We start from the raw sequence: 11,834 nt of genomic DNA, 5'->3' as shown, positions 1-11,834 counted from the left end.
AAAAAAAAAAAAAAAAAAAAAAAAAAAAAAAAAAAAAAAAAAAAAAAAAAAAAAAAAAAGGAAATATCTCCAAAGATAAAAAAAAAAAAAATACTCGTAATTTGTTAGATCAGTAAGGAACACAGAAAAACGCAGGAAGGTAAGGTGTACTTACTGATATGAAATCGAATTCGCAGCAAAATGGACAGAGTTTACAAATCCATAGAAACAGGGAACCTACAAAACTGCAAAGAAGAAAAAATTGGAGAACTAAGAGAAAAAGGAAATGGGAATCGAATAAAATAAAATAAAAAAATAGGGAAAAAAATTCCGTTGCCGGGAATCGAACCCGGGTCTCCTGGGTGAAAGCCAGATATCCTAACCGCTGGACGACAACGGATTATTTGCTAATTTTTCTTCAGTTTATATTAAAATAATAAAAATAAAATAAAAATGGGAAAAAAGTTCCATTGCCGGGAATCGAACGCGGGTCTCGGATAAAAGCCAGATATCCAAACAGCTGGACGACAACGGAAATTCTATTTTGATAAAACCCATTTCAGTTGTTATACTCACGTTAGAAAAGAAAATCTAAATTTTAACACTTTGAAGTTGACAAAATAATTGTCTCAAACAACCCACCCCCGAATTATAGTGGTTTTGCAATTGAACCCTCAAACTTATGTAATTGTTAAAATTAGGCCCTCAAATTTACACAGCTTCAGAAGTTAATCCCTTTTCCTCTGTTCTGTGTTCTATCCATTTTTTTTTTCAATGGGGCAGCTCGGTTTCATCTTCTTCGTCCGACTTGAGCTTCTCTGCATCTTCAAGTTCCAATACTTGATTCATTGATAATTATTATGCTTCAGACAAGTATAAATTCACTAAACATCATACTTCTCTTTTGTCATAATGCTTATCTTACTCACGCCCCTTGGTCAGCTTGGGGACAAGTTCGCGTTGGTGCTTTTGACTTCTTTGTCATATGGCACCATGTTCTCACTCTTCTCTTGATCAATTGTCGGGCGAACTTTCCCCAACTCAACATTTGGCACTTCTCTTAGCCAATCTGCACACTTTCTGACACATAACAGTACATCCCGAGGGTGTGGCTCGTAAGCCAACCACAACATTCCTTTTCGTAGTACCAACTCTTGTGGAAACGGAGTCTAGACGGCTTGCTAACTGACTTTCAACAAACGCCTTTTGCTTTGACACAATGGCATGGATTTCATAACAATGGCTTTAATAGATTTTCATTACCAATGCCTGATATGGTTCAGTAGAATGTGTTCAAGCCACATAAGAATGATACATAACAAGCAGGATTTGTAGCAACGTTGTGCTTTGGCTCCCAAATACTAAAAAACTAGGCTCCCTACCAGCAAGGAAGTGAGTGGAACTGTGAGGTTATCGTCAATCTCAGTGCTTATGGGAAGAGACTCGACCAATGCTGAGGCAACGGACACAACTAAGAATCCCAAAACCATTCTGTTGCTTCCCTCAACATACCCAAATGAGGAGAAATAGTACATATACCTGTCATTCGTAACACAAATTCTTATTACTAAACCATCCCAGAAAGATCACAAACACAGTAAGTCGTTATACTCGACATTCGAATCCAAAACGAAGAGAGAATTTACCCGACAGATGCAAGAAAACCAGCAGATACCATTGCCACGCTACCAGCTAGTGACTTGTTTTTGTTGTAAGAGATCTTTCGACTTCCGAATCGTCTCCCGACGATATCAGCCAACCCTGAAATAGTAAGCCACATTGTTGCATTGGGTAAGCCATAATTTTTTGGTTGGGGAGAGGTAATAAGTTAATGTACAAAAGTGAAAAGTACCATCTCCAGCACATAAGTTGCATATCAGTGCAATTGAAATGGGGGACGTCCTCCAATAGAATATACAAACTAATGTAATTGTTGCAACATAATACAATGGCCCCTTCAAAAGCTCCCTGATGGATAAGAACATGCAGGTCAAATTAAGAAGTAAATATATTTCATGTACTACTATTGAACGAAGTTATCCATCAGTATTAACTTTCAACCATGAGGAACCAGTAAATGATATTACGATGGAAACAAAAAGAACTCCAGCGGCAAACAATGTGTGAGATCCACGTCAGTTGAGGAGAAGAACGAAGCATTCTTATAAGGGTGTGGAAACCTCTCCCTAGCAGACACATTTAAAAAACCTTGAGGGAAAGCCCAAAGAGGACAATATCTGCTAGCGGGGGACTTGGGCCGTTATAAATGGTATCAGAATTAGACACTGGGCGATGTACTAGCCAGGAGGTTGAGCCTCAAAGGGGAGTGGAACAAGGAGGTGGGCCAGCAAGTACGCTGGGCCTCGAAGGGGAGTGGATTGGGGGTCCCACATCGATTGGAGAAGGGAACGAGTGCCAGTGAGGACACTAGGCCCCGAACGGGATGACTTATGAAATCTTACATCGATTGAAGAGAAAAACAAATCGTTCTTTATAAGGGTGTGGAAACTCCAGCGAGGACACTGGCCCCGAAAAGGGGTGGATTGTGAGATCTCACATTAGTTGGAGAGAAGAACGAAGCATTCTTTATAAGAGTGTGGAAACCTCTCCCTAACAAACGCGTTTTAAAAACTTTGAGGGAAAGCCTAGAAGAGAAAGTCCAAAGAGGACAATATATGCTAGGGGTGATCTATGGCTATTACACAATTACACAATGAATTAGAAGGAAAACCCAACAAAGGAGTGAAAAATTTTCCTTCCCAAAGATTCAACAGCAAGAAATAAGCCTTATCCTTCCATTTAACAACCAAAAACAGACCAAATTCATTTGGTTAAGTGTATGTATACCCAGAGATTAGTCTTGATAGGAGGCTCAAATCAACAACGAGCCTATTTAGAGTGGCTTTCTAAGTGCTTAAAATGCGATTCCAAACGAACCAAAAGATACATGTTCCCCAAAAACTTATTTTACATGATTATGTTCGATACAAAGTTGTACCTGCAATCTCCATTTCTGCTCATCGACTTCACCGTAGCCTCGTCTTTCAATATCCCCAATCCCAAGACGAGCATTCGTATTATATTGACACCGGGAATTAGCGACGCCAATAATGCTCCTCGATGACCAGAACTGCAATAAGAAGTTGATTCAAGCATAATTGTACAAATATAGAGCAGGAGAAGGGCCAGAATTAACTTTTATCACTCTAAGTTCACCTGAACATAGGCCAGCAAAGCATGAAAGCAAGCCCAATGCTTGTATGAACAAGCTTCCTGTTCAATTTCTGAACCAATTATCGGTAAGAACACACCTTCCATAAAAATTAAGAACTGAAAAGTTGGATTTTCACAATTTGAAGCCTTCACATTTCCACTGATAAGCATTTTCCAGTGTCAGAATTCCATAACATTGATTATTTTTCAGCATTGTACACAGAACATGCGCCTTGTTGAACTGAATCAATCACTTTCTATGGTATATCAGTACTAATACTACGGTCAAGAATTGAATATCAACGAGCAATCCTTCTAAGTTGAAATCCTCTTTTGTTTCTTAGAGTTTTAACTTCTTTTCGATTATACTTGCAGAAATCTAAGAAACAGGTGAAAAGAAAAAGAAAAGGAAAATCAGTGGATAAAAGAAATAGAACCTGATCGAGGCCACGTTTAGCGGTTTCCGTCCATAATCGAAGCAAAGACAAGGCGACTCCACCGGACACGGCGGTGGCGCAGATATCAGACACCACCGGATTATCAGGCAACAACATTACTGCCGCAACTCGGCACTGTTCCCGACGGATTTTGGTCCCAAATCTCAAAGTGAATGCATCGGAGCGGAAGATCGGCGCAAAGATAGAGTTGAAAGAGACGGAAACTGGTCTGAATCGAGAGATTAAAGTTGGGGAACTGAAGGGAAATAAAGGGCCAAAAGACCCCGAACGGAATAGGAATTGAAGATTTGCAGCCATTTTGGATTCAGTTGAGAGAGGTGGATTGGCTGCTGGCCATGGGGCTCAGCAGGCCGAATGGTAGCATAGTACTTCGAGTTGTCCCCTCGGCGTGAGCGTAGTCGCTGACACCTGCGTGGGCTTTGAGCCTAAGAGTTTAATGAACCGACAAAATTGTAAGATATTGGTTGGATTTAAACATACATGTGACCTATCTATTAAAATCATAGTATGGTCTTCAACTTTTTTCATATTCGGGTATGATTGTATATGTGGTATTTATGGGTTTGGCTTTGACGGACACAACACGCTAATGCGTCACTCGACGCCATAGAAAAGACTCGTATAATATCATGGAGAACATAAATTTTGAAAGTACGAATCCGTACTAACATAACCGAGAAGTATCTCGATGCACGTGATATACATAAATGCATAAGGTCCAATGGTTTAAAAATCGTAGTTGAACTTATAAATTGCTTCCTTCTTCCCCTTCATCCATGTTAGAGTTCACGAATGTGTCATGCGTGCACTATCATCAGCGATGTTGTTCATATCAAGACATGTTAGGACATCACATGCATACATAACTTGACATCATACACCATCACATAGCATACATAAACACAACATGACATTATGTCGCATGTAGGGACCATGGGGTATGTGTCATCACACATCATACATTTCTTCTAGCTCGAAAGGTAGGGTCACTTACTTGGTCGGTCTTAGGCAAAGTCCTTGACTATTTTATAGCTGATCTTAGACTGTCTTCAATATTTAATTTTACCTATACAAACTCATATCATATTCTTAGGACATATTATTAAACTTAGTCTAATCAAATACAGTGATTACTCCCAATATTTATCCTAAAACTATATATAATTGAGTAAATGGGAGTCTTACTAACCTCAAACGCCCTCAACAAGGTAAAAAAACAGCTTCAAGAGGGTTGAAATGTAGGAAACGGTACAAAAATCGTATACCGAGCCAAATATGCCGTTTTCAAGCTGCTGAGCCGCACCGGAATCGAGTCGAGGAGTGTGTCGACAGATGAGCTACGGTTGGGAGTGGGGCATGTGTGGGGCTAAGGAGTGCAAGTCGTTACTCAAGTCAAGGCATGGACTTCGTGTCGGGTCGTTGGGGCCGCGGGTTGCGTTCGAGGGTCGAAATGGGTTGTGCATTCAATATGGCCCATGAGTAAAGGGATGAGGGATGTTGGGTTGTGGGCTATACTTCTTGGTTTTATGTCTCTCGAATTGAATCCGAACTAACTTCGCTTTGTCTTCTACACCCGACAGCTACCTGAATTACAGTCCTAATACCTTTTCTTCTCCAATCGATTTTCTGAAGTCTCAACACTCGATTCTATCACTGTTCACTCATAGAACAACACCGAGACACTCCTAAGCTCTTATGTCACTACAATCCTACCAAAATTCTAAATCTTCGTCTACGTGTGCGCTCCTCATTTTCTCTCTCGAAAGTGCTCTTGAATCGTTCTCTAAATTTTAGGGCGAAGACAAGACTATACTGGTGATAAAGAGTGTGAGAGTAGGGCGTTTATGAAGTAGGTGTGGGCAATTGAATCTACGAAAGTAGCTACTTGCCAAAAATCTCGCGTTATCCCGCGAATTTTTTTTTCAATTAATAATACCATGATTAAAAATATTATAATAAAAACAATAATATTCCATAATTAAAAATATAACTATAATATAAACCCACATAATATTTAAATTTAATTAATACTACATTTTTTAAAAATTTATATTCCAATATAGTTTCTAACGATTTATAATATTTTTTAAAGAAATTCTTTCCTTTTCTCCATTTCCATTTTCCATCTTATTTATAATATTTTTTTTAAGCCTATAGAGTTGAATTTACATATATGCCCATTTCGTTATTTTATAATTAATGTAAAATTGAAAAAACAAATCAAGAAATTAGTATAGGTTTTAGTGCTCTCAATGAAAATTTTTCATTAATGTATAATTTATTAATGGAAAAGGTCAAATATAATAAATTAATTAATGTGAAAAAAAATCATAGAAAATAAAATAAATCCTACCTAGAGATATCTACCAGCGAAGAAGATAAGAAAGTCGTTCCTGTCTCCGTGTCTATAAAAATTCTTTTTTTTTTTTTTTTTTAAATTCCTGCCACAAGTTCGGGAGAATTGAGTTCGCAACGAAGATTTTTGCTCAATTAAAATAGGGCAGGCGAAGACGAGATTTAGACAGGATTAGGAGCGAGGTCAAAGACGGAGAATATAATTCTCGTCCCAAGTCACGTTTCTTATCTAAACGGAGATTCTCTATCTCATTTGGATAGATTTGAAGCCAGAGAATAATTCATTTTAAGGAAAGGATTAAAATGCCAAATTAAAACCATTTGGACTAAAAAGTCAATTAAAACCATTGATTTTCTTCCAAATTTGGAGTTAAAAAATTTATGACCATTAAATATCTCCCAACCCTATGCCTTTGAAAAAAATTCTGTTCTAAGATTCAGAATTTTGAGGAGCACTTCTTTTTATAACAAAATTAAAATTTATGATTTTAGGTTTTTTTTTTTTTTTAAAGAATATATTGAATTTTCATTATCTTTCATAATAAAATTATGGAATAATCTTTTATATTATTTTCTACCTTCATTAATGTCAATTAACATAGTTCAATTCATTGCACTAATTAAACTCTGATAAATATTTTTAATAAATGAAATTAATAAAAAAAATTAATTATAAAATCCTCCTCCGTGTCTAGTTTGCTATAATATCATTTGTAATAATCCAAGTCTGTTTTAGCTCGTTATGTATCACTGTTAACCTTAAGATTTTAAAACGTGTCTGATCGGAAGAAGTTGCCACACTTTTACAACAAATGTTCTCTTTCCCTCTTCAATGGACGTGAGATCTCACAAAAAAATATTCATGAAAAGTCAAATAATAATATTGTAATTACGTGGAAAAAGAATATAAAAGGACAAAATTCATGAGTTTTTTTTTTAATTCATTAAATATTAAATTATAATTTAGTCTCCTATTTTATTGATTTGTCGGACACAAAATATAAAATTTAGAGTTTTATTAAATATAAATTTAAAATTATATAAAAATAAATTTTTAGAAAAATGCGAATATTATACACAAAATTAGAAAAATAATAATAATAAGATATAAAAGAAAATAAAAATAAAAAATAAAAAAAGAAAGTTGTTAGAGATAAAGAGAAATAAAGCCCCATAGGGTTGTGCATGGGGCGCAACTGTAATGATTATAATACCAATTTTGATTTTTGGGTTTGAAAATTCCTCCAAAACCAAATTAAATGAATGCAACTTTCCCCTCCATTCATGTGCATAGACACAAAATTTGACAGCTTTCTAATTCTTATCATCCCAATAACACGCCAACAGATTCGTTTCTCCGATTTTCACTTTATAAACTCGAGCCCGACTTACCGTAGATAAGACATCATTACCATTTTAAAGATTGAAGTCTCGATTCTGACTCCATCAATCGTTAAACTAAAAAAAACCCAACGAACGACTCTAGTAAATGATCGTGAGATTTCGGGTATGTAAATGTCTCCCTAGTAGACACGTTTTAAAAATTGTGAAACTGACGACGATATATAACGGGATAAATCAGATAATCTCTGCTAATTGTGGTCTTGGGCTACTACAGTAAACCAAACATCAATTTCACCTTTCGTAAATATTGAACTAAAAAAATACAATAAATAACAGTGAATTTGAACATTACTATTTTATTTTATTTTTTAAAATTCCAAGTTTTTTAATTTAAAATTTTTAAACAGAGAACTTTATTATTAATTTTTAAGGTGTTAATAAGTATTTAATTTATTTTTTTTAAATACACATTTTAAAAAAATATTTACGAGCTTTTAGTTATTGTCCTTAAATTAAAACGTCACGTGTTATATATTTTTGTATCGGATTAGTTTATAAGTTTAATGTAAAAAAATAATAGAAAAATATATTTAATTTGAAGCGTATTTATATATATATAAAATGATAATTAATGAAAAAATGGAAAGAAATGATGAAAATTATTAGAAGGAATATATGGTAAAGTTTAGTGTTTTTTCCGTGTATAAATGCAGGCTAGATAAACTCCATTTTTGTTCAAAATTTAAACTTTTTCTCTCTGTTTCTGTGGGATTAAGATAAGTACGAACAAACCCCACACTCATTTCTTTAATTATTGCAACCAAAAATCAAATTGTTCTTCCTTCTTCTTCTCTCATAATGACTTCTTCTTCTTCCATTTGTTTCAGATGGGTGATTATAATTTGCATCAACACCCTCATCCATGCAATGAACTCGGCTCCGATGACCGTCGTTTATCGACCGATTCGGTCTCGGTATGGCGGAGATCTTTCGTGATGGGCCACGGAGACGAGGAAGGCAGCAGCGGGGGGAGGGCGGCGGATGGATGGCGGAGTGATGGGTTGCCTCCTTTAAGCAAGACTGGTGGCGGAGAGATGAGCTCCGGCTGCGGCGACGGCAGAAATTCCGGGCGTAATATTGACCCTAATATGGATCCAAGGAAACTCAAACGGTGATGAACCCTAAAACCTATAAATCTTCGTTTTAATTTGGTGTTTTTTAATTTAGGGTTTGATTTTTTTTTTTTGTTGTAGAATAATGTCGAATCGAGTCTCGGCTCAAAAATCTAGGCTTAAAAAAGTTCAATATGTAGCTGATATGGAAAGGAAGCTCAAAGCTCTCGAGGTATTCAAACTCGATATCGATACCGATACCAAGATTTCGATATCAATTTCATCGCTCTATGCTTTATATGAATCAATCTTACTGTTTCGAGTCTTAATTTGTTATGATAAAAGATTGAATCAAAGCAAGATGCATGAACGAATCCAATCTCGAGAATGTATTTAAACTTAATAGTAAGTATTTTATGAATTTGAGCCTTTTAAGTAAAACACTTATTATTTTAGCGCTTTTGGAAGAAAATCTATTTTTATTATGAAAAATTAATAATTTGAGAGCGTACGTGTAAATTTCTTTAAAAATCTTTTCGAACACTTGTTTTTATAGAAATGTCGATAAAAATGTATTGAATACAGGCACATATAGCAGTTCTATCTCCTCAAGTCGAGCTGTTTAGGAACCAGCAGCATGTGTTGCAAATGGAACAAAAGAGGTTGAATCAGAAGATTTTGAATTGTTCGAGGAACAAGCTGATACAAGACGGTGACGTTTTAATATTATCGTTAAATTACATGTGTTAGTCCTTGAATTTTCAAAATCTTTAGTAAGTTTCTGAAATTTCAATTTTGGGTCTATTAGGTCACATTTTTTAAAATTTTCAGTGATATCTCACATTGGTCGGAAAGGAAAACGAAAATATTTTTTTATAGGGGTGTGGGAATCTCTCCCTAGCATACATGTTTGATACGTAACGGGCCAAAGCGGACAATATCTATTAGCGGTGGACTTGGATTGTTACAAGTGGTATCAGAGCTAGGCATCGATCGATGTGTCAGCGAGGATGCTAGACTCTGAAGGAGTGAATTGTGAGATCCACATCGGTTGGAGAGGGGAACGAAAATATTCTTGATAAGGGTGTGAAAACCTCTCCATAGTAAACATGTTTTAAACTATGAGAATGACGGCGAAACGTAACGAGCCAAAACGGATACTATCTACTAGCGGTGGGCTTAGACGGTTACATTTTTTAACTTACTAAACACAAAATTCAAAGTTTACAGTGACCACATAATCAAAAAAATGAAAAATTCAGAGACCTATTAAAAAAATGAAAAATTCAGGGACCTATTAGAAATTTTGTAAAATCCAGACACGGAAATAGCTACAAGTTTGTAAAAGTACAAGGACTAAACTTATAATTTGACGGGTTTTGATTTAGGGTTTTTTTTTATTTATTTTAAATTTGAATAATTATTGCAGCTGAAATTGAAGAGAACAAAGCTGAAGTGAACAGGCTGAGGGAGCTCCAAATGAAGCAGCAGCAGCAGAGTGAAGGCAATGCGTGGGATAATAATGCTTTCCAAATGCCGCCGCCGGAGCTTCAGGCATCTGAGTTGAGCAACCTCGTCTCTCCCCGACCAAACCAAGGTAATTTTTCATTTCGGTTCCACTATTTTACTACCCGACTTTTAAGATTGTTCCGATTTGATCCAACCGTGTCATTTTAAACGTTCTAGACTTGAATTTGAGTTTCATTTTCGTCACATATACCATCAAAATAATTGTGTTGGATGATAGAAGTCCCACGTCGAATAATTTAGGGTGTGATCATGGGTTTATAAGTGAGGAATACTACCTTCATTGGTACGAGACCTTTTGGGAAGTCCAAAACAAAGCCACGAGAGCTTATGCTCAAAGTGGACAATATCATACCATTGTGAAGAGTTGTGTTCGTCTAACAAATAGAACCTGCTCGAAATCCAACTATTATATAGTTAAATAATATAATCAACTTAAATTTAGGGAGTTAATCTAGATCCATAGAATTTAACACATAAATATTTAGATAAAATGAGTATTAAAAATATATTAAAATATGTAAATCAATGTCTGTTAAAAAATTATATAAAAAAAAAAAAAAACCCATATTTAAATCTCTTTACATTGATTTTAATTGAAACGTTCTTAAAAATTTATGACAATAAATGCAATAAATTATTTTTATTATGTTACCTTTATTTATTTATTTATTTTTTTAATTCTTGAAGCAGAAGATGGAGAGAGAACAGTAGGAGGAAATGGGCTGGGCCGGTTCAACTCAACAGCCCTTCGTAGAATGATCGAGTACAAGTGGATGCCAACACCTGGGCTTCGTCAAGGTTTTGAGCCCAACTCCAACCTATTGGGCCAACAAGGAATGGAAAAGCCCAACTAAACCCAATGGGCCGGATACTGGACCAGGATTGAGACCCGCAATGGATTGAATACGAGAAATTAATTTCAGAGCTTTGTGGGAGAAAATCAATTTGAGAAACTTTAAATGAGTGAATTGTTAAAAATATATTTGAATATAGTTTTATTTTTTATTTTTTATTATTCAATGGTAAATACAAGAATGAATGGTATATTTACACACGTAATTGAAGTACCATAATTATTTGGCCATGCAATCGATACCCTAATTGTAACAACTCATGCGTGCTCCAGTATTCCCGAACATCCACTACAACATAGTCAGATTATTTTGCACTTCTGTATCATAGTATCCGAAAATTGAACTTCTTCTTATCTAACTGAAACCCTAAATGTAACGTCCCATGAATGCTTCAGTATTTCCCTGCATCCATTGCGACATAAACCGATTATTCTCTATACTTGTGTGTCGCAGTATCCACACAAAATTGTAACGACTCACGTGTGTTCCAGTATTCATCTGTATCCACTGCTACATAGTTTGGTTATTCTACACCTGTGTGCCGCAGTATCCACACAAAATTGAACTTTTTATTCTCTCCAACCGAAACCCTAATTGTAACGAACCATGTGTGCCCCAATATTCCCCTGCATCTATCCACTGGGACATAGTTAGATTACCTACTCTTTGCTTCTTAAGAGCGAAGACTATCCCCACAACCAACATGAGTTTTCCAGCATGCTTGACATAGAATTGCTGCAACTAAAAAATGCTTAACCATAGAGTTTCTGTGTAGGCAGTGACGTTCAATTCTTTTAAGTCTTTCTTAGCTATCCTATCATCAAGATCCCTCTCATTTAAATATGGTCTCGGTTCATTTATGTACCTGTTTCTTTACTCGGGTGTCACACGAATTCTTGATCCCCCACCCTCGTGCTCTCAAGGCCCATGGAACTAGACTCGGGTCTGCAACGGGTTGCTTTAATTGCTTTCAAGTCAGCATCGCAAGG

The 11,834-nt window shown here is 35.8% G+C and overlaps 3 protein-coding genes and 1 non-coding gene across 5 annotated transcripts in view; 1 reads left to right on the top strand and 3 right to left on the bottom strand.

The window, feature by feature from the left end:
* Positions 1–286, bottom strand: part of LOC111464939 (ataxin-7-like protein 3) — a 4,488-nt gene extending 4,202 nt beyond the window's left edge. Inside the window, exon 1 of the mRNA XM_023109227.1 lies at positions 155–286. The gene's annotated coding sequence lies outside the window, so the exon portion shown is untranslated. The remainder of the gene's footprint in view (positions 1–154) is intronic.
* Positions 287–307: 21 nt separating this feature from the next.
* On the bottom strand, positions 308–379 carry TRNAE-UUC. Its single transcript has one exon. It is a non-coding gene; the product is annotated as a tRNA-Glu (tRNA).
* Positions 380–1,204: 825 nt separating this feature from the next.
* LOC111464846 (farnesol kinase, chloroplastic-like) lies at positions 1,205–4,076 on the bottom strand. Its single transcript, XM_023109095.1, has 6 exons — positions 3,630–4,076; positions 3,196–3,263; positions 2,978–3,109; positions 1,832–1,947; positions 1,626–1,740; positions 1,205–1,518 (listed from the first exon to the last, which is right to left on the bottom strand). The coding sequence occupies exons 1-6, from the start codon at positions 3,945–3,947 to the stop codon at positions 1,341–1,343; spliced, it is 927 nt and encodes a 308-aa protein (XP_022964863.1). The 5' UTR covers positions 3,948–4,076; the 3' UTR covers positions 1,205–1,340.
* A 4,020-nt stretch (positions 4,077–8,096) lies between these two features.
* Positions 8,097–10,944, top strand: LOC111464847 (basic leucine zipper 19-like). 2 transcript variants are annotated; one of them, XM_023109097.1, is made up of 6 exons: positions 8,097–8,129; positions 8,237–8,520; positions 8,603–8,693; positions 9,047–9,173; positions 9,891–10,058; positions 10,682–10,944. In XM_023109097.1, the coding sequence occupies exons 2-6, from the start codon at positions 8,237–8,239 to the stop codon at positions 10,843–10,845; spliced, it is 834 nt and encodes a 277-aa protein (XP_022964865.1). In that variant the 5' UTR covers positions 8,097–8,129; the 3' UTR covers positions 10,846–10,944. The 2 variants fall into 2 exon arrangements, with proteins under 2 accessions (XP_022964865.1, XP_022964864.1); XM_023109096.1 differs by having other exon boundaries at positions 10,679–10,944.
* The last annotated feature ends 890 nt before the right edge of the window (positions 10,945–11,834 follow it).

Source organism: Cucurbita moschata, unplaced genomic scaffold, assembly GCF_002738365.1.
Source record: "Cucurbita moschata cultivar Rifu unplaced genomic scaffold, Cmos_1.0 Cmo_Scf00031, whole genome shotgun sequence".
NCBI lineage: Eukaryota > Viridiplantae > Streptophyta > Magnoliopsida > Cucurbitales > Cucurbitaceae > Cucurbita > Cucurbita moschata.
This window is presented reverse-complemented; position numbering and strand designations above follow the sequence as displayed.